At 32.6% G+C, this 20,915-nt stretch overlaps 6 protein-coding genes across 10 annotated transcripts; 1 reads left to right on the top strand and 5 right to left on the bottom strand.

Annotated features, from left to right (window-relative positions):
- The first annotated feature begins 5,095 nt into the window (after positions 1 to 5,095).
- Positions 5,096 to 7,505, top strand: LOC108733159 (DNA mismatch repair protein Mlh3-like). The gene is made up of 6 exons (XM_025977364.1): positions 5,096 to 5,125; positions 5,644 to 5,898; positions 5,973 to 6,187; positions 6,247 to 6,391; positions 6,474 to 6,625; positions 7,437 to 7,505. Exons 1-6 carry the CDS (start codon positions 5,107 to 5,109, stop codon positions 7,473 to 7,475), a joined length of 825 nt encoding a protein of 274 aa, XP_025833149.1. The 5' UTR covers positions 5,096 to 5,106; the 3' UTR covers positions 7,476 to 7,505.
- A 74-nt stretch (positions 7,506 to 7,579) lies between these two features.
- LOC108733165 (peptidyl-prolyl cis-trans isomerase FKBP8) lies at positions 7,580 to 9,434 on the bottom strand. 2 transcript variants are annotated; one of them, XM_018464224.2, is made up of 6 exons: positions 8,907 to 9,434; positions 8,600 to 8,808; positions 8,218 to 8,527; positions 7,948 to 8,157; positions 7,808 to 7,890; positions 7,580 to 7,748 (listed from the first exon to the last, which is right to left on the bottom strand). In XM_018464224.2, exons 1-6 carry the CDS (start codon positions 9,264 to 9,266, stop codon positions 7,682 to 7,684), a joined length of 1,239 nt encoding a protein of 412 aa, XP_018319726.1. In that variant the 5' UTR covers positions 9,267 to 9,434; the 3' UTR covers positions 7,580 to 7,681. The 2 variants fall into 2 exon arrangements, with proteins under 2 accessions (XP_018319726.1, XP_018319727.1); XM_018464225.2 differs by having other exon boundaries at positions 7,679 to 7,890.
- Positions 9,435 to 9,695: 261 nt separating this feature from the next.
- LOC108733158 (catalase-like) lies at positions 9,696 to 12,642 on the bottom strand. Of its 2 annotated transcripts, XM_025977377.1 has the most exons (3): positions 12,454 to 12,642; positions 12,242 to 12,380; positions 9,696 to 11,451 (listed from the first exon to the last, which is right to left on the bottom strand). In XM_025977377.1, exons 2-3 carry the CDS (start codon positions 12,302 to 12,304, stop codon positions 10,012 to 10,014), a joined length of 1,503 nt encoding a protein of 500 aa, XP_025833162.1. In that variant the 5' UTR covers positions 12,305 to 12,380; positions 12,454 to 12,642; the 3' UTR covers positions 9,696 to 10,011. The 2 variants fall into 2 exon arrangements, with proteins under 2 accessions (XP_025833162.1, XP_025833161.1); XM_025977376.1 differs by having other exon boundaries at positions 12,242 to 12,642.
- A 582-nt stretch (positions 12,643 to 13,224) lies between these two features.
- On the bottom strand, positions 13,225 to 16,205 carry LOC108733157 (catalase-like). Of its 3 annotated transcripts, XM_025977373.1 has the most exons (3): positions 16,046 to 16,205; positions 14,114 to 14,709; positions 13,891 to 13,967 (listed from the first exon to the last, which is right to left on the bottom strand). In XM_025977373.1, exons 1-3 carry the CDS (start codon positions 16,109 to 16,111, stop codon positions 13,958 to 13,960), a joined length of 672 nt encoding a protein of 223 aa, XP_025833158.1. In that variant the 5' UTR covers positions 16,112 to 16,205; the 3' UTR covers positions 13,891 to 13,957. The 3 variants fall into 3 exon arrangements, with proteins under 3 accessions (XP_025833156.1, XP_025833157.1, XP_025833158.1); XM_025977371.1 differs by having other exon boundaries at positions 13,225 to 14,709; XM_025977372.1 differs by lacking the exon at positions 16,046 to 16,205 and having other exon boundaries at positions 13,225 to 13,967; positions 14,114 to 14,168.
- Positions 16,206 to 16,578: 373 nt separating this feature from the next.
- On the bottom strand, positions 16,579 to 18,021 carry LOC108733155 (catalase-like). The gene is made up of 2 exons (XM_018464215.1): positions 17,992 to 18,021; positions 16,579 to 17,880 (listed from the first exon to the last, which is right to left on the bottom strand). Exons 1-2 carry the CDS (start codon positions 18,019 to 18,021, stop codon positions 16,579 to 16,581), a joined length of 1,332 nt encoding a protein of 443 aa, XP_018319717.1.
- Positions 18,022 to 18,766: 745 nt separating this feature from the next.
- Positions 18,767 to 20,750, bottom strand: LOC108733154 (catalase-like). The gene is made up of 3 exons (XM_025977360.1): positions 20,688 to 20,750; positions 19,059 to 20,394; positions 18,767 to 18,915 (listed from the first exon to the last, which is right to left on the bottom strand). Exons 1-3 carry the CDS (start codon positions 20,748 to 20,750, stop codon positions 18,767 to 18,769), a joined length of 1,548 nt encoding a protein of 515 aa, XP_025833145.1.
- Between the last annotated feature and the right edge of the window lie 165 nt (positions 20,751 to 20,915).

Genomic DNA, 20,915 nt, shown 5'->3' with positions numbered 1-20,915 from the left:
TCTAGAAATGAATCTGTGGGGCAGGAATAAGTTAATTGAAAGTTTAAATGAAATAGTAAATACCGCTCTATCTCATTTTTTAAAAGTATTATTTAATTTGATGCATTTAAGAGTCTGCAGATATAATATTCTTAAAGTAACCAAAACCAGTATTGGGTGTTTGTTTTACAATTTATTACTCAATTCTAGTGAATCCTATTATTAACGTAACTTAATGTTATTTGTATCCGTCTTTTATTGTCATGAAAAGTTATGTGATGTATAATTGTATTTCTTTTAAATGTAAGTTGTTATGCTTAAGCTAAGTGAATAATTTTAAGTTTTATTTTATTTATTTCATTATTGTTCACTGTTTTAATAAAACACATAGGAAGGAAATATTTATCTTTTCTTTATATAATTAATTGACTCTTCGAAATATTTAACTGTTTATGATTTCAATTTAATAACTTTCAAGAATTTGATTTAAAAAAGTCATACTTTCAGGAAAACACGTTCTTATGATGTTTTGATAAAAATAGGCATTTTACACATGGTCGTAGTAAATTACCTGAGCTTTTTACTATTAATAGTTTGGAAAGTCGTAGCGTGCGATGGATTACGAAACTCTTTCACTGCTTTAGAGTTTTCTTGTTTAAAAGGTTGCATGCCAGTTAATAAATGAATTATTCTTGACTTTTCTCAATACTGTCATTATAACCCTATGTTATGTTGCTACTTCAATTTAAAAATGGATATAAAAAGTTTAGCGCCAAGTGTTACATCTCAACTAAGAAGTGGATTTAAAATAAATAGTTTCAAGCAGTGCGTCATAGAATTAGTAAGTACAAAATATGAACAGTCACAATTATTACATATTTATAGATGATAAGAAATGCTACATATATATACATACACAAAAAAGGAAGGAAATAGCACATTCTTTATATTTAAAACTTTACTAAACTTTCTTGCGTATTCTCTCAGGAAGCGAAACTTATTTACTTAAACAAAATAAAATTGTATGCTTTCTAACTTTAAATTTGATTCTGATTAATCTACTGGAGAATTACAGGATATTATAGATTAGATTTTTTATGTAGTTTGGATTCCATTAGGATTGATTTTATTTGATTTGAACTTATATTTGAATTTTAAAAACCGTATGCTCCTTCATTACGTTTACGTTATTCAAAAATAAAAACATGTTTAGGCGCGCGTACTATCGTCCTTATCATTATGTAAAAATACTTTTCTTCTGTTTAATCATTAATTATATCCCTTCATATAGGTACAATGTCATAAATTTTTATTAAATTGTAGGTTTTAAACAGTATAGATGCAAAATCAAGTGCAATAGCCATAAGAATTAATTTAGCATCATTTAGAATACAAGTAGTGGATAATGGTTGTGGTATTTCACAAGTTAACATGAATTTGGTTGCAACACGTTATGCAACCAGTAAATGTAGATCACTAAGAGAATTAGAAAAAAGACCAAAATGTTACGGCTTCAGGGGTGAAGCTTTAGCAAGTATAGTGTCATGTTCGAAGAAAATAGTTATTGAATCTAGGGTAAATGAAAACGGTAACACGTACAGTAAAACTTTCGAAAACGGTAAATGGGGCCCAGTTGAAGTAGGGCGTTTTAGACCTTGCATAGGAACGACAATAACAATCGAAAATTTCTTATGCAACATGCCAGTTAGAAAAGAGCAAATTAAACGAAATTTAGACATGGAAGAAATTAGACTGTATATTGAAAGTCTTTCTTTCGTCCATCCTTCCATCTCTTTTAGTATAAGAGATGACATTAACAATAAAATTATTTTACAATCCCACATGGTCGAAACAGTCGCAGAAGTTGTGGTAAATGCTTATCAACACATTAATATTGAAAATTTTGAACAATTACAAGTCACTAAAGATAAAATAAGGGTAACGGGTCTGATATACAAATATCCATATTCAATAAACAAACTTCAACTTATTTATGTTAATAAAAGACCAGTCGAATGTCAATCGATTCAAAAAGTTGTAAGGAAATTATTTTTAAAGTCATTTTTTCATCAGAGATGCGTACAAGTATTCGAAAATGATGCAAACTACGCCGTTTATCTGTTAAATATTTCCTGCCCGACTTCAGAGGTAGAGATCTGGTTGGAACATAGTGAAACATTGGTAGAATTTAAAAGATGGGATGTTGTGTTGAAATGTATAGAAAAACTTATCATAAAGTTCCTAGTAGGAGAAGAACTCTTACCAAAATCTAAAACTGATAAAACTAAGGATGAAATTCGTAACGAATCTCTAGGAAAGATGAGTAGTGGCGTTAATTTATCGAATATCGATGGTATTTTTAAAAGTGTACCAGCTAAACGCAAAAGAAATGAGACTTACAAAAGTAAAAAAGATGTCGTCGTCAAAAAGCGAAAATCATGCCCTGATTTAGAAACAATTCAACAAGGAACTAATACAATTAGTAATGACGTTGACATATCTCATGATAACCGTTGGTCTGAATCAGAAATTGCTCCAGCTACTAAGGAAAATAAGAAAAGCCTTTTTGATCGTCACCATAACACCCAAAGTCTTGTTTTAAATTCAGATAGTGATGACGAACCAGAACTGGTTTTTGATACTAAAGGTGCTCTTAATGAGAGTGAGAGGAAAGGTAAAAGCCTAATCTTGGATATGTTCCTAAAATCTTCGCTAGTTTATAAATCAGATAGTCCCAAGAGCATCTTCAACTGTATGCCCATAGAAACCGTTAGAAAACCCCCCAAACCGTCCCAAAAAGTCCTCAGAAATGAAGATAGCAATGCAAATATGACTGTTTCGATTAAAGTTAACACTCATCGGACTGTTGCCAAAAGCTCGATTTATACCATAACAAAGGCGAATAAGTACGATGAAATTGGCGGAAAACAAACTAAATGTAGAGAAATTGAAGTTCAAACGTCCGATTGGGGAAACAATGACTGTGAGAATTATTCAAAAACTAAAAGTACGAAATGTGTACAAACCACTCTACAAGAGCACGAAAAGATCACGATGGACGAAGAAAGAGAATTTCAGATGAATTTCAATTTTGACTATTTTAACGACAGTGTCGGTAATGGTGTTCCAGAAATAACCCTTTACAACATACTAGACCCAAAGTACGAAAAGTCTCATACAAACGACCCGCATTACACCTTTAACTTCAATACTCCCTTCCAGACCAGTAAATTTTTTTCCGATTTCAAAAAACCGTGCACGAAAATAAAAGATATAAAATCCAGTGACAATAAAAAATACTGTCGACCTTACTGTTCCGAGGAAAGGCCCTTATCAAATACAAAGTACATTGAAGAGACGTATAACTCGAGAAACGTAGATAATTATTTGAAAAACAAACGTAATTATTTGCAAGATGCCTTTCAACGTACCGAATGTACAAATTGGATTTACAATAACCAGAAAAGATGTCAGGTACACGACAGATATCAAAGACAATGTCAATGCCTTGAATCTATTCCCAAAGCTCAACCAAATATTCAAAGTAATATGTGTAAGAGAATGCAACCTGTGATAGAAGAAACAAATCGTGGAAGTTGTTGTTATAAAACGAACAACATTTCAAGTAAAGAAAAGTACAAAAATCTTTATGATAACGTTCGAAATCACAATTATCGGACTCGTATACCATTTATACCTAATAGTTCTCGCCAACAATGTAACGGTATATGTCGCTATGATAGCTATGATAGCCACGAGAACTACCTGAAAAAAAGCAATTCTTTTCCTACTTGTCGAAAATCCTGTACCAACTACGGCAATCCAATGGGAATCAACTGCAATATAGCCAATCGTAACCGACAAGATTTAAATAAGTTTTGTAAAAATGCAACTCGTAATCAAAAGTTTGTACAACATGAAAATTGCTTAAGACGTCACACTATGAATTTCGACAAGAGAAACTTAAATAAATACAAATCAGAAAATTGTTTAAAGCATTCTACTCATCAAAAGCAGAAAAAAAGTGTATCACATGGGTTAAAATTTCCTAATACTCAGACCAAGGAGGGATTCTTCTTAGGATGTAACAATGCCAAAAAGGATTATGGACATAAGTTGAAAATAAATAGCAAGAATACGTTTAAAAAGCCCCTAGACATTCAGTACAAATCAAATAATAAGAAAGACAGTTCAAACAAGCAATCATTTCAATTTGCAGAAAATTTTAAATCTGATTTTGTAAAATCTCAACAACCTGAATATTTATTTTACGACAAGGATACAGTAGAAAAAAGTAACAATATAACTGAATTTACACTAACTTATAACGACACAAGAAACCACGATGACTTCCTTTTTGAAAAAACCGTTGACGAAATCGATTTAAATAATTTAGAAACTATAAAATCTGTTGAATGTAACGATAATAATATAAATTTTGGTAGCATTCTGTCAGAAGTCGGAAATCCTTTCTGCATGAGTACCCGAAATAATTTTTGTCAAAAAGAAAATAAAAAACAACATTTGCAATTCAACACCGAACAAGAAGGTAAACAAACTCATTGCAAATACAAACCGTTGACAATGTCTCTAAAGAAAATCCGTTCATATCCTGAACCGTACCCTTCACCATTTGTCACTGATTTTCCTAAAAATACATTCAATAAAGTTGATTCAACTAATGACAAATTGTTTTCTAACGAAGAAGATATCTTTCACGTAAATAACAATGATAAGGAATATCTGAAAGGAGATAGATCTTCTGACTACCGCTCTACAGTCTCTCAAAATTGTCTTCCAAATGTCAATGTAGGAAATAATTTAGAATTTGAAAACAGTAAGCAAAATAGTTCATTCGAAATTGTATTTTTTGATGATGAAGATATTTTGCCAGACAATAAAAAATGCTTAAAAAGTAACTGTAATAGTTCCAAAGATCCAGGATTAACTTGCGATCGGAATGAATTGGTTTCTAAAAGTGAAGATAAACTGGTAATTACCCTCAGCGAAACTGAAAAGAATTTACTAATTAAGAAGGATTTGCATGAAGAAGCAAATGCTCACAAATATGCCTACAGTGATTCTAATTCGTCAGAAGAAGACAATAAAAGAATAAATGACAGAAAAATGTTTGATTTGAAGACAGGTAATTGCAAATTTGTTTTTTAGTTCAGAATAATCCGTGACTTTGACCAAAATTATTGTCTAAACAAAAAGTAATGATTTTTTCCAATAATAAATTTTGAGTAATTCCTGTTTAAAGTAGTGTTTGTTATATATAAATAAACCTTTTCAAATTAATTTTATTACAGTAAGCAACGATTTTGGGAATACCCTGCGTAACATTTGTAAAATATATTTTATTATGTACCTATAATATTGGTTGTAGGAATGACTGTATGTCCAAATCTTCCAACTTCTGACTTTTTTAATTTTACAAAACGAATCTCTTGTATACCAAAGGGTCTCTCCCCTGTTTTAAACTTTAAGACGGAGGTTTATACCGAATTAAGTCAAAATTCTAAAAATGCTTTATTAATGCAAATAATGCAGAGTTACGAAGATGAACTGAAAGAGATCAAATGGGAAAAAATTAAAACTGAAGCTGGTAGATATAAATATAAAAGTTGTTTTAATAAATAGCGAGTATCTATAACATTTTAGATGTGAACGGTGTTCTTGATGAACTGTATTCAGCCAAATGTAAAAATTACGAGATGATTTGCCCGATTTTACTTCCGTTAGGTATCAATCAAGCATCAGCTATAACATTTTCTAAGCATATTTTCAATGAAATCACCGTTATCGGTTCAGTCGATAAAAAATTTGTTGTTGTTTACGCAAAGTTGAAAAAACTATTGATCATCATCGATCAACATGCCGCTCATGAACGCGTTCGACTTGAAATGCTTATGAATGGTAAATATCAATCATACCTGTAAATAAATACTTACTACTGGATTTCAAAATTTGGGTTTTTCCTCGTTGTATAGAATATACACACCAGGAAATTGAAGAAGTGACATTTAAGCAATCAAAGTTAAAGAAAACTATTCCATTAAAATTATCCTCTGATGAAGTACGATGCCTCTCCTCTAAGGACGTTAATAATCATTTTAGGAAATTGGGAGTTTCATATAACTTACAAGGAAATTGTATGGATATAGTAGCAGTTCCTACATGCTTGTATAATAATGTTTTTGAAAATGTAAACTAATGCATTTGATAATCGAGAAGAGAACGTTTTTAAAGACGATAAATTTACAGGTTGACACTGAGAAGGATAAACTACTGAAATTATTTGTCTCCTCGTTTATTAAAGAAGAGTTCGACTTTTTAAAGAATTCCAGATGCTTCTCCAAGACTATTCCTAACTTTCTGAATAAAATAATTAATCATGAAGCATGTAGAGGTAAAGTCTCAATTTCGAGTTTCCACAAATATTTTAAATTTGAAAAATATTGTCGAAGTATAGGGTGAAATTTTCATTTCAGGTGCAATAAAGTTTGGTGATGTGCTTACAACAGAAGCATGCCAGAATCTTGTACAATCACTATCGTTATGCAAGCTACCTTTCCAATGTGCCCATGGAAGACCTACAATGGTGCCTCTTACAAATATGCGAAAAATGCCACCAAAAGTTGAGGTAATTTTTTTTTATTTTACGAATAGATGTTTATAATTTTTTAGCGGTAGGTAATATAATAATACAATATTAGGTACTCAACATTGTGAATGGTGTGGACCAAAAATAACAACAGCTGTTCACATTAACGAATGCTATATTTATCTAATGAAACTGTAGTTAACAGTTTCTGATTTGGTATGAGATTAGTCCCTTTTCTTATATTACAAATTGTAAATTTGCCCATTATTTAATTCTTCAATCGAAGCGATTGCCAAGAAGAATAAGACACTTTCGACTTTTACTTCGGTAGTACATGCAAAACTCAGATAACACTATCATTTAACGGTTAATTGTGACTTCTCTCCATCTAATACCGACTGGGGAAGTACCAAATAGGTATATCGGGGACTTACAGAAACAATAACGGCGAAATATCGAATTTTAAATGCCAATGGATATTCGTTTCCTTAACCGAAGGTTTAGTTTGTTCTTGGTATATGATGGCGTAATATAATTATTTAATTCTTGAATCAAACCAATTTCCAATGAAGAGTAAGTCACTTGTGTCGGGGATTTACAGCGGCGAAATATCGATTTTTAAAAACTAATGGATACCGGTTTCTATAACCGAAGGTTTAGTTTACTCGTATTATATGGTGACGTAACATAATTAATATGCTAGTCATGTTATGCGATATTCACACTACCGAGTGTCTACTGTATGTATGGTCGTAGTCTGTACCATTTAATTGATTTAAGTGTATATGTATATTATATTTTTTTCTTAGGTACATTTTTTTAATAAATATGTTTCTGTTTCATTTTTCAGAGACAAAAAGTGAATTTAAAGAAACTAAAAGCACTTTAGCTTTTCGCTGACCTGAAAATACATTCTAATTAAGAATTGTTCTTTAATTTTTACATTTTATTAATAATAATAATGAAATGATTGTTATAAATAAAAATAATGCATTTTTTTAAAATGTGCTTTATTGGTAACATTGCAAAGTATAAAAAACAATGAAGAGAAAATAGTTTGTACACATACACCCGACATAAAATTATATTACCAATTTAACGTTTTAAATTTAAAAAATAATTTTCATGAAGCTTCAACTCTCTCCAAAATACCATTAAATGCCTTAAATAAATGCAAATATTATTACAAATTATTGTCTATTGGAAAAGAGTTGAATTTACTTAAAAAAGTTCAATCTGTATGCTGCCGCCATCCCTGCCAAACCTACGGCAACACTGGCCCCCAATGTAGCCCACACATAAAGCTGAAAAAGAATTAAAGCATGAGCGAGAAAATTGTACACACAACAATCAACATTTACTTTAAAGGAGGTAGGTTTTTCAGTTTTCTTCTCTCCAATGTGGTCCTTGAACATTCTTCTTGCCAACTCCTTTTCTGAATTCTTTTGCTTCTGAAGTAGCCCCTGAATTGATAATATTTCTTTTTGGATATCAACATTTTTGGGCTCGATTTTGTTTGCTTTCTGAAGAATTTGCATTGCTCCATTTAAATCGTTTTTAGCTCTTAACACCTGTACAATTTTAATATAAAGTTAAGTGCTTTAATTTCAATATGTGAATTTATAGATTACCTTTGCTTTACGATAGAGTGCTTTTACATTTTCTGGTTGACAACGCAGTACTGTTTGCAAAGATTGTAGGGCAGCATCAAACAACTCTAATTTGATTTGAGCAGCTGCCATATTATTGCAGACATTTATTCTATCTTCTAATAACTTTTGCAATTCGGCATCTGTTACTTGCTTCTCCCCATCTGGTAATGGTTGTTTGATTCCTCCTTCAACTTCGTCTAAATAATCTAATGCCCTTCTGTAACACTGAATTGCTATTTGATTTTCTCCTCTGCCATACCACCAATTCCCTCTTTCTCGTTTTTTGTTTCTAAAACAATAACTAACTAATGAAGACCATAATATTTTATTATAATACAGTAATTATTGTTAAATGTCATACCCTTTTAATTTCCTCTGTGCTAAATTTAAACTCTCTGGTTCATCATCATCATCTGCAGACAGCAAGGTGACTTCATACAAAATTGTTGCATTTGGAGGAATTTTAGATTCTAATCCTCTGCTTCCATAGGCCAGTCTTGGTTCAATTTTAATCTTGCTTGTTTCCCCTACATTCATTAATGCTAGAACAACATCTAATCCCTGAACAACCTAGACAATCAACATTTGCATTATGATTAGATGACAACACTTACTAATATATAATATATGACCTATACTAATAGAAAATTAAATGGATTAATACTTACTTCATTGTCACCAATTTGAACTTCAAAATCATCTTGTTCTTCCACCAATACCCCATCTTCCAAATAACACTTATACTTTATTTTACAGTTTTGTAAACTAATAGGTCTAGTGCCTAATTTCCCTTCTACTAATGTTAATTTCAAAATGCTACCACTGCCTAAAACGTCTTCCCATTTTTCAGTTTTTCCATTGTTTAGTTCTTGATTAGTATCGTTAACTTTTTCAGTTGCATTTGTATTGGTATCTCCCTGATTTTGTTTAGAAGCATTATTTATTTCTTGACTATCCTGTAAGTCATTCAATAACGATACAGAACTGTCATCAGAGGTATCACCACTCTCAATTTCGTAGTCACTCATGTTTTATGAGATTGAATGACTTTAAGAAACTTATCCAAACAATTTGTCACTTTATGTTCTATTTAGCACATTTTGAACAAATGAATAAAAAACTGAAACACTTAACGATAACCTCAAACCATAATGCCAAAATCAGCTGAAAGAAGTGACAGGTTGTTAAAGACATTGACGTCATTAGTAGCTCTTCTAGAAAATGATATACAGGGTGATAAAATATTTGATCCAGGATTTTAGTATATATAATAGTCAAACAGGTCTGTAATAAGGATAGGTATCATTCCTGGAGGAGAGGGGCGATATCGGTTTACAATTTAATCATTAATCCTTATCTCCTGATAATTTTAAAACTCTTCCACTTAAAAACTAGAATTAATAAATGATTTACTCCATTGATAAAAAACTAAAAAAAAAAGAGCCTTTGTCGTAGATTGTATTGATAACATCCATAATATTGATATTAAAGAAACAAAAATTTAACAATATCTTAATAGCACAACAAAATTATGCATAGTGTGTTTTTCTAATTGAATTTACACCTTTCTATACAAATCGTGCACAAAAGAAAGTCTTAATAGTACTAATAATAATGAATTAAAAATAGTACGATTTATCTACGAAATTTAGTCTTTAAAGAGAGATTTAACCCTAAATGCACAAACCCACATTAACACAATAAATTGTTGTACAGTTACTTAATAGTGTGCTAATTAACAAGGCATACATACAAACTATACATGGATAATTTTTATTTAGCTGAATTTAATTTTGTTGCTAAGTTCTGAGCAAGGCTTTCGTCAATCTTTTTGAACATTTTTATGGCCTTTTTCTGTATGAATCGTTCAGCGTTTCGTAGTTCATCAAACACGTTTTCAATAAAATTATTTCGTCCAGCATCGTCAAGCCTGTGTTTATAAAAATATGTTGCCTGAGAAAAGTTATCTTCATCACCATTATCATAAACACCGACAACACCAGATGTAAAGTAAGGAGACGATAAGCTCTGTGCCCAATGTGATGCATTTGGACCTCCGAAACTATTTGGGTGATAGTTTACAGCGCCTCCTTGACTGTAGAATGTCATTTTCCCATCTCGTTGATAATTTTGTACATTACAAGGACGATTGATAGGAAGTTGCATATAATTGGCACCTAATCTGTATAATTGCGTATCGGTATACGAATAGAGTCTTCCATGTAACATCCTGTCTACCGACGGTCTTATACCGGGAACCATACGTGTTGGGCAGAAAGCAATCTGTTCAACTTCTTCGAAGTAATTGATTGGATTTTTTGTAAGGGTTAGTCTTCCGACTTCGATTAGAGGATATTGGTCTTCAGGCCATACTTTAGTGTCATCGAAAATGTTAAATGTCGACGTGTCCGCTTGGTTTTGGGTCATCACTTGAATATGCATCGTCCACGAAGGATAATTACCTTTGGCAATGTTATTAAACATGTCTCTTTGATAGATATCGAGATCAGATGCCTGGATTGCTGCTGCTTCTTTACCGGAGTAGTTTTTAATACCTTGACGACTGTATAAATGAAATTTACAATAAACATGTTGACCGGATTTATTGACCAATTTGAAAGTGTTAACGCCGTAACCGTTTATGTGGCGCATGCTGTATGGCGTTCCCATGTCGGAATAAAGCCACATCACTATGTGGGCAGTTTCTGGACGTAAAGTGTAAAAGTCCCATCTCGTAGTGGCGTTAAATAAATTGGTTGTCGGATGGCGTTTCAAAGCGTGAATAACATGGGGAAACAGTCTGGGATCTCGAATGAAAAATACCGGAAAGTCATTCCCTACCAAATCCCAAATTCCATCTTCAGTGTAAAATTTTACGGAAAAACCTCTCACATCGCGTATTGTGTCGGCTATTCCTTGATCGCTCAAGGTCGATGATAACCGCACTGCAATTGGCGTTTTCTTGCCTATTTGTGAAAATACTTTAGCTGCACTATATTTTGTTATGTCATTTGTTACTTCGAAGTAACCGCTTGCCCCAAATCCTTTGGCGTGAACAACCCTCGGGGGAATCCTTTCTCGATCGAAATGGGACATTTCGTCTAAAAACTCTGTATCTTCCAAAACAACGGGTCCGTTTGAACCTACCGTTGCTGTATGATCATCGTGGATTAATGGGGAACCATAACTGGTTGTGGACGAAGATGGGCAAGTCTGAAATTTTAGAAATATTTGATAGGATTTGTGATGATGATTTATTTGATTTTAGTTTAGCAATTCTTACATTATTTATAAAAAGTTAAAATTCTCTGAGTAGGTAATAATGGATTTTTTTTATAGTAGAATGCGCAAAATTCATATGTAGACTTACTTTTACCAAGAAATGTCCTTAAACATAACTTACTCCTATCAATTATTTCAATTATATATTTTNCAATTATTTTAATTATATATTTTATATTATTTACATATTCCTATTTGGCGTACAACTAAGATACGGATTTTGTAACTGAAGTAAATATTTTATCAATAACAATAATTACAATATTGTGCAAATGTAATTGGTCAATTTTCTTTGGCTTTCACAAGTAGGTAGAAGTACAAAACCGTTAAACATTTTTTTTTTGAATTGTTGTTAATAATTAATTAATTGATATGTAGATATCTTTCGCGTAAATGCAAACCATATAAATTGAAAATATTAATTTAAGTAGATAGATCTGTCTTTTCTCAATTTTTCACTGTGTACATTATGAACGTGTATCATATTTTTTTTACTGGTGTGGATATTGAAAAGACGTAAAGTGGTTTACACTTTAAGCTTTGTTTATAACTTCGCTAATTATTTTGGTCTTTCAATTATTTTCGATGAGCTTATTTGAAATTTCGGATGTAAAACATAAGCTTTCTGAACATATACCTATTTATTGGTATTAAAAAACAATAATTAAAAATTTAGTGTCTACTAAGTGGGAAAATTAAATCTAAAACTTGTTGTACTTACTTGAGGGATGACTTTTTCCAAAATCAAGAAATATAATAGAAATATTGTCTTAAAAACCTCCATATTGCTTTAACTTTTTTTCACAATTATCTTCTTGTTGCAACACTAAATATGTCCAAACAATGACATATGGGAGATACTGAAAACACGAAAGTGTTCGCAATTTATCGCAAATATTACCAATTAGATACTAGTTTATCTATAGCATTTACCGATTTGTAGTTTTCCTTTTAAAAAAAGTAAAATGAACTAGAACGTATGTAAATAGTTTCCTTCTACGTTTAAGGCCAACAACAAAGATCGACACTATTATTAGATATATTTAAACGTATCTATTTCTTAGTGTCTTAGTCCTTTAACTTAAATTTGAAATTAAGTTTGGTTAAAAAAGTGCAAACGACCCAACATTATTAACTAGACAATCACAAAAAGTTGCAAATATTCGTTTACTTTAGATACTTTTTCCATGATAAAGTTATCTACTTATTAAAAAATAGTTCTCATAACTAACATTCTTTATAAAAAAAGGCGAACGAATTTATGGTTTAATAATTAGCTAAAGTTACGTAATTTCAAAATAAGTGAAATATTTTAAAACAAAACGCAATTAAGGCCGGAATATAGACCATAGCAAAAATTGTTTCTCCAGCAAAACCCATATTCTTACAGTACCTACCATTAAATTAATTTATTAAATACAGATAGTGTAATGTATTTTAAAATAATCCTAATCAGTCTTGCGTGCTTGGAATTCAAAAAAGATTGTTAAAAGGTCATAGCATGGTTTTGTACACACTTTAGAAGTCAATATCGTTAAGGAGATTCATTTACACAAAGAATCCCACATCCTTCTGGAAATTAAAAAATTGGCATTGATTTTCACTCGTATTACGCTTTATCTCCTTTTCTTATATGTGATAATAATAGAAATACATATACGTTTATTTTATTTACATATAATGTAAAATATATCATTAATTATTTTAAGGACTACATACGTCAATACCACAAAAAGCTAAAGCTTCCGGTTGACCTTTAATTGCAAGTAATTCCTCTGTTATGCCACGAGCAAAACCTTGATTTACATTCGCAAACATAATAATAGCGCGAATTTGAATAAATTCGAAAGCTTGGCTAAGAGATTTAACTATGGAACTAATGAGGAATTTTCGGCCTTCATCATCAAGTTTGTTCTCATAGAAATCTCTCGGCTGTGAAAAATAATCTGTATCTGATAGATATTCCCGAACGTAGCCAGATGCATAGTATGGAGCAGATAAATTCTTAGCTCGACATGAAGATCCTGGTCCTCCGAAACTATTTGGATAATAATTGGGAGCACCTCCTTGATTTTCGAAAGCCATATGACCGTCGCGTTGATTATTGTGAACTGGGTTTATCGGCCGATTAACAGGAAGTTGTTGGAAGTTGTTACCTATTCTGTACCTTTGGGTGTCCATATATGAAAACACTCTTGCTTGTAATATTTTATCAGGCGAGGTTTGAATACCGGGAACCAAATTTGCTGGCGAGAAAGCTATTTGTTCTACTTCTGCAAAATGATTTGCTGGATTTTCGTTTAGAATTATTCTACCTACTTCGATCATTGGATATTTATCTTCAGGCCATGATTTTGTTGTATCTAAATAGTTGAATGGAGCTGAATCAGCTTCTGTTTGAGTCATTACTTGAATTTTCAGAGTCCAAGACGGAAAGTTACCTTTCTCTATCGAATAAAACATATCCCTTTGATAATAATCCGGGTCAGTAGACAGCAGCTTTGTTGTCTGCTCGATAGTTAAGTTTCTGATCTTTTGATTTGTTATAATATTAAATTTGCAATAAACGTATTCGCTGGATGCGTTTACCAACCTGAAAGTGTTAATGCCGAATGCATTCAAGTTTCTCATTGAGCACGGGAATCCTGTTTGAGAAAATAACCACATTAAACCATGTGTCGATTCTGGCCTAAGGGTCAAGAAGTCCCAAAACGTGGTTGCATTCATTAGGTTAGTTGTTGGATGTCTTTTGGATGCGTGAGCTAAACTAGAAAATAACTTCGGGTCGTTTATAACGAAGACACGCAAATTTAACGCCACCAAGTCCCATATGCCTTCCTCTGTGTAAAATTTAATTGAATATCCTCTGATATCGGTTTGAGTGTCTGCACCACCCTTATCCGCAAACCCATTCGAAAAGCGAACTGTTACTCGTGTCTTTTTCCCAATTGAAGAAAATACCTTGGCGGCACTGTATTTTGTTATATCGTTCGTAACCTCGAAGAAACCTTTCGCACCGAAACCTTTTGCGTGAACTATCCTTTCTGGAATACGTTCCCGGTCAATATGAGACTGATCATCCAAAAATTCTGCGGCTTCCATCGGAACTGGTCCTCTACATCCTACCGTACGGATTGCAAATCTGTCTCTGAGTGGTATTCCAGAACCAGTTGTTGCCACGGTAGGATCCTTTAAGTATATATAATTGATAATATAAATATCTAAATCTATATATATATATGTATAATGCTAATGTGCGTTCGTAGAGACAGGTTTTTCTCTATCACCACCAACTCCTATCAACTTCCCGTTGGGGTGGTAAATACCTCTTGGTCTCCTGCTGAAAGTAAGGGAGTTTGGTCGCGGTGGGTGGTTGTGGGTGGCGAAAATGTGAAAAAATATATACCTGTCCTTTTATAACTTATTCAAACTCCACAATGTGTGCAACTATTACAATCGATCTAGAATGTTCTAAAAATTTCTGGAATGATCTAGAAAGTTCCAAATTGTGTGCAACTGTTAAAATCGACATGAAATGTTCCAGAAAGTTCTAGAAATATATGGAATGATCTGGAAAGTTCCAAACTGTGCGCAACTGTTGAAATCGATATGGAATGTTCCATAAAGTTTTAGAAACATCTGGAATGATCTGGAAAGTTCCAAATGTCTGCAATTAATTTAACCCGACCAACGCCGGGTTTCGATGCTAGTTCATTTATATACTTTTAGAACAGAAAATAGTAACATTTTCAGACTAATCTTAGTCTTGATTTATACCTACAACTAGTCTTGGTCTTGATATTGCTATTCACCAGTAGATTCGTTTTAGTCTTGGTATTGTTCGCCTTCTTGTTTTTTTAAAGACTTACTGTAATAGTTCAGAAAAATTGAAATCATTTTATAGAAAATTATATGTATGAAATTTTGAGTTCTTTGGATACGGTTATTGTTCGAGGAGTAAGTTGCAAAAAGGGACAAGAAATTGTTTTCTTTTGTTCCTAATTGACCAAGTAACTTAATTTTGTATATTTCACAATAATGCTTCTTTAAGCACATTTAAAACATTTTAAACATAGGTAAATAGATTATTCAACAAATGTTACATATGCATCTTTTAATTTTTTTTGTGTTAATTTCAATGAAAGCTCAATACAAGACAAGACAAAGCTCCAAGAACAAAACTATTTGTTTAGTTTTTAAATAATAATTGATGCACGCTTCTGATATTTCAATTATTGAGGTAAATGATTTATGCAAAACGCAATGTTTATTATTTTTATACAAAAGAAAGAAAACGAAAAAGAAACAAACAAAAAGTTAAATATGTGAATAAGTCGGTGATGGATAGTTCTTTAAGAATACATTTTTCTATTTCTTACTTGTAAAAGTATTTTTATAAACAATGCAAAATCATGCTTAACAGTGTATTAGTTATTATCACAAAATATTTTACAAAAGACAGTTTTCGTAACAGAGAAAGTAATTACGCACGATATGGTTAAACCTAATTTACATAAAAACCTACCTGACATTCGCCGTTAACCAAGGAAAAACAAGTAATTAGCGGAATAGTTGTTAGAATTAATTTCATTTTTACTTATTGGTTCTGTCTTCTACTTTCCAAAAATTTGATATAAAATTTTTAATTTAGAAATACATATTTAGTTATTTAGAATTTATTAGAAAATGTTGCGTTAAAAATAAAATACTTTTGAATGTATTGTATATATTTACGTAAATACGTGACATTTTCATTAACGATAGTTCAATAAAAACATTTAAACACGTACTGCATGCACACAAATTAAGAAAAAACTATAAAACAATTTATTCTGCAGTTAAAGATTGGTAATCCATTTTGGATAATACTATTTCTCATTCCGCCTGATAAGCAATCCTATAAACCACACAAAGTTGTAGGAGTTGGTGGTGGCGAGATTGTAAGTAATTTCTCTGCGATACCACGGGCAAGATCTTCATTTACTTGTTTAAACATCCTAATCGTTCGAATTTGAATAAACTCCATAGCTGGACTAAGAGATTGAGCTATGGCACCAATTACAAATTTTCGACCTTCATCGTCAAGTCTGTTTCTCTTGCTTGCGAAAAGTAATCAGGATTCCTTTCATGATATTCGTAAGCATATCCAGACACGTAGTATGGAGCAGATAGATTCTTGGCTTGACTTGATGGTTCTGGTCCTCCGAAACTATTTGGATAATAATTGGGAGCACCTCCTTGGTTTACGAATGTCATGTGGCCATCTCGTTGATAATTTCGAACTGGGTTTATCGGTCGATTAATGGGAAGCTGTTGGAAATTATTACCTATTCTATATCTTTGGGTGTCCATATAGGCAAATAGCCTGGACTGTAACACCCTGTCAAGGGAAGGTAAAATACCAGGAACCAAATTTGCTGGTGAGAAACCTATTTGTTCTACTTCTGCAAAATGATTTGCTGGGTTCTCGTTCAGAACTATTCTACCCACTTCGATCATTGGATATTTATCTTCTGGCCATAGTTTTGTAGCATCAAGCGGATCAAATGGCGATAAATCAGCTTCTAATTGGGTCATTACTTGAATTTTTAAGGTCCACGAAGGGAAATTGCCCTTTGCTATAGAATCAAACATATCTCTTTGGTAATAATCCGGATCAGAGGATTTTAACATTTGTGCTTGCTCAAGAGTTAAACTTTTAACCTTTTGATTCGCAATAATATTAAATTTACAGTAAACATATTTTCCGTAAGCGTTTACCAATTTAAAAGTGTTAACAGCGAATGCATTCAAACCTCTCATGGTGCAAGGGAGGGTAGCCGGTGAAAACAACCATAGTATACCGTGTGTAGATTCCGGCCTTAGGGTTACCATGTCCCACAGTGTGGTCGAATTAACTAGGTCAGTAACGGGGTCTCTTTTGACTGCATGAACAAAACTAGTTAGAATCTTAGGATCATTCAAAACAAATACGCGCAAATTCAATCCTATTAAATCCCATATGCCTTCTTCAGTATATAATTTGATTGCAAATCCTCTAGGGTCGATATCTGTATCTGCACTACCTCTCTCCCGAAATGCGTTGGAAAAGCGAACTGCAACTGGAGTTTTCTTTCCAACTGAGGAAAATACCTTGGCGGCACTGTATTTTGTTATATCATTTGTTACCTCGAAGAAACCTTTTGCTCCAAAACCTTTCGCATGGACCACCCTTTCTGGAATACGTTCGCGATTGAAATGAGAAAGGTCTTCTAGCAGGTCTCCGTCTTCTATAAGAACGGGTCCTCTATATCCTGCTGTAAGAGTGGCAGTTTTGTCTCTAACCGGTATTCCAGAACCTGTTGTTGCTACTTGAGGTTCCTGTATAATAATAGTCAAAGTAATTACGAAATAAGGGTATTAGCATATTGACAAGTATTTCATTAGATCTAAAATTTGTAGTCACCTAACTGTGCGTGATCAAGGACGTACGTGTTTCTCGAGAATTGAACCGTTGTACATATAATGTTACCTACCTATATGTACATGGTCACAGGATAAAAACCAGAAAGATCACGCAATAAATTTTTAAAAAGTATTGTTTTGTAAAATATTTAACCCTTTTATGTATTTTTTAAAGGACGAATTTGTTTAAATAAAATAAGGAGACATACCTGACATACTATTTCTCGCAAAAAAAGAAATAATACTGAAATAGTTGTTAAAAGTGATTTCATACTTGCCGGACACTTATGTACTAATACTAGCAGATTTACTGATATTTTCATAGTATTTATAACTAAAGATCCTCAATTAATTTGTAATTTGGTAATCTTACACAGCGACAAAGACGAAGTGGTTATTGATGAAATTAGTAGTTTTCTGTGTCTACCATTTTTAACACAATAGTAGTTCTTTTATCACAGCTGCTTGTAAGATTAACTAATTTTAATTTAATGAGTCTGTTTTGGTAAAAATAATGGCGAAAGTTACTTAACAGAAATCCATTAAACGAAACAAAATTAATTTTTGATTTGTTAACGCTATTTTCTGTAATATTTGATAGCAAAGAAGACGATCTTATCTCTATCATAAACTATGCAGTACTGAACTTTGTTTTTTCTAATGATAAGAGGGAATTTGAGTAGATTTATATTGAAAGTAAAAGCTCTAGACTCGCGAGGTTTCTATATTTATAATGTTGGTATATACATAAATATACAAAGAGGGGGTTGCACATTTTAATATGTTTTAAATTATAAAAAAATCACAGACCGCACAAAGTTGTAGGATTTGGTGGTGGTTGAATTGCAAGTGATTTTTGTGCGATGCCACGGGCAAGACCTTCGTTTACTTGTTGAAACATCCTGATCGCACGAATTTGGATAAATTCCATAGCTTGGCTAAGAGATTGGGCTATGGCACTAATTACAAATTTTCGACCTTCATCATCAAGTTTATTTACGTAGAAATCTCTCGTTGTGTTAATTTCAATGAAAGCTCAATACGAGACAAGACAAAGCTCCAAGACCAAAACTCAATGTTTATTATTTTTATACAAAAGAANTGGGCTATGGCACTAATTACAAATTTTCGACCTTCATCATCAAGTTTATTTACGTAGAAATCTCTCGGTTGTGAAAAGTAATCCGGATCCCTTTCATGATATTGATAAGCGTACCCTGATACATAGTAGGGAGCAGATAGGTTCTTAGCCCAGGTCGATGGTTCTGGACCTCCGAAACTATTTGGATAATAATTGGGAGCACCTCCTTGGTTTACGAATGCCATGTGGCCATCTCGTTGATAATTTCGAACTGGGTTTATCGGTCGATTGATGGGAAGCTGTTGGAAGTTACTACCTATTCTGTACCGTTGGGTGTCCATATAAGCAAAGATCCTGGCTTGTAACATTTTGTCAAGAGAAGGTAAAATACCGGGAACCAAATTTGCTGGTGAGAAACCTATTTGTTCTACTTCTGCAAAATGATTTGATGGATTTTCGTTTAGAACTATTCTCCCCACTTCGATCATTGGATATTTATCTTCAGGCCATAGTTTAGTATCATCAAATGGATTGAATGACGATAAATCAGCTTCTAGTTGAGTCATTACTTGAATTTTTAAGGTCCACGAAGGGAAATTGCCCTTTGCTATAGAATCAAACATATCTCTTTGGTAATAATCCGGATCAGAAGATTTTAACTTTTCTGCTTGTTCAAGAGTTAAACTCTTAACATTTTCATTCGCAATAATATTAAATCTACAGTAAACATATCTTCCGTAAGCGTTTATCAACTTAAAAGTGTTAACAGCGAACGCATTCATACCCCTCATTGTGCAAGGGAGGGTAGCCGGTGAAAACAACCACATTATAGCATGTGTAGATTCCGGCCTAAGCGTTATCATGTCCCAGAATGTAGTTGAATTTACTAAGTTAGTAACGGGATGTCTTTTGGCTGCATGATTAAAATTGGTGAATAGTTTAGGATCATTTACAACAAAAACGGGCGTATGTAAAGCCATTAAATCCCATATACCATCTTCAGTATAAAATTTAACTGCAAATCCTCTAAGGTCGATATCTGTATCTGCATTACCTTTTTCTCGAAATGCGTTGGAAAAACGAACTGCAACTGGAGTTTTCTTTCCCATTGGAGAAAATACCTTGGCGGTACTGTATTTTGTTATATCATTTGTTACCTCGAAGAAACCTTTTGCTCCAAAACCTTTCGCATGGACCACCCTTTCTGGAACACGTTCGCGGTTGAAATGAGAAAGGTCCTCTAGCAGTTCTGCGTCTTCTATAAGAACGGGTCCTCTATATCCTGCTGTAAGAGTGGCAGTTTTGTCTCTAACCGGTATTCCAGAACCTGTTGTTGCTACTTGAGGTTCCTGTATAATAATAGTCAAAGTAATTACGAAATAAGGGTATTAGCATATTGACAAGTATTTCATTAGATCTAAAATTTGTAGTCACCTAACTGTGCGTGATCAAGGACGTACGTGTTTCTCGAGAATTGAACCGTTGTACATATAATGTTACCTACCTATATGTACATGGTCACAGGATAAAAACCAGAAAGATCACGCAATAAATTTTTAAAAAGTATTGTTTTGTAAAATATTTAACCCTTTTATGTATTTTTTAAAGGACGAATTTGTTTATGTAAAACAGTAAGACGTACCTGACATGCTATTTCTCTCAGAAAAAGAAATGCTGTTAAAATAGTTGTTGAGAGTGATTTCATTCTTGATGGTTGTTTACTAATACTATCGGATTTCTTGAAATTTTTACGATATTTATAACTAAAGATCCTCTATTAATTTGTAATTTAGTAATCTTAAGCAGCATCAAAATGTAAAATGGTTATTGATAACTTTAATAAGACTTATTATTACATTATAGCTATTAT

Source organism: Agrilus planipennis, unplaced genomic scaffold (assembly GCF_000699045.2).
Source record: "Agrilus planipennis isolate EAB-ADULT unplaced genomic scaffold, Apla_2.0 scaffold72, whole genome shotgun sequence".
In the NCBI taxonomy this organism is placed as follows: Eukaryota; Metazoa; Arthropoda; class Insecta; order Coleoptera; family Buprestidae; genus Agrilus; species Agrilus planipennis.
The sequence above is the reverse complement of the archived record's forward strand: the minus strand, read 5'-3'. Positions and strand labels throughout refer to the sequence as shown.

Bases quoted from the DNA above. Each gene is read 5' to 3' on its own strand.
- LOC108733157 (XM_025977371.1), bottom strand. From the start codon at position 16,111: ATGAAATTAATTCTAACAACTATTCCGCTAATTACTTGTTTTTCCTTG. The intron at 14,710-16,045 runs GTAGGTTTTTAT...ATATACTTAAAG, and splicing joins TGGTTAACGGCGAATGTCAG to GATCCTACCGTGGCAACAAC.
- LOC108733155 (XM_018464215.1), bottom strand. From the start codon at position 18,021: ATGTACAACGGTTCAATTCTCGAGAAACAC. The intron at 17,881-17,991 runs GTACGTCCTTGA...ATTATTATACAG, and splicing joins GTTCAATTCTCGAGAAACAC to GAACCTCAAGTAGCAACAAC.
- LOC108733158 (XM_025977376.1), bottom strand. From the start codon at position 12,304: ATGGAGGTTTTTAAGACAATATTTCTATTATATTTCTTGATTTTGGAA. The intron at 11,452-12,241 runs GTAAGTACAACA...CTAAAATTTCAG, and splicing joins TGGAAAAAGTCATCCCTCAA to ACTTGCCCATCTTCGTCCAC.
- LOC108733159 (XM_025977364.1), top strand. The intron at 5,899-5,972 runs GTAAATATCAAT...CTCGTTGTATAG, and splicing joins ACTTGAAATGCTTATGAATG to AATATACACACCAGGAAATT. The intron at 6,392-6,473 runs GTAAAGTCTCAA...TTTTCATTTCAG, and splicing joins TAATCATGAAGCATGTAGAG to GTGCAATAAAGTTTGGTGAT.
- LOC108733165 (XM_018464224.2), bottom strand. From the start codon at position 9,266: ATGAGTGACTACGAAATTGAGAGTGGTGATACCTCTGATGACAGTTCT. The intron at 8,528-8,599 runs GTATGACATTTA...TTATTGTTTTAG, and splicing joins GCACAGAGGAAATTAAAAGG to AAACAAAAAACGAGAAAGAG. The intron at 8,158-8,217 runs GTAATCTATAAA...AAAATTGTACAG, and splicing joins CACTCTATCGTAAAGCAAAG to GTGTTAAGAGCTAAAAACGA.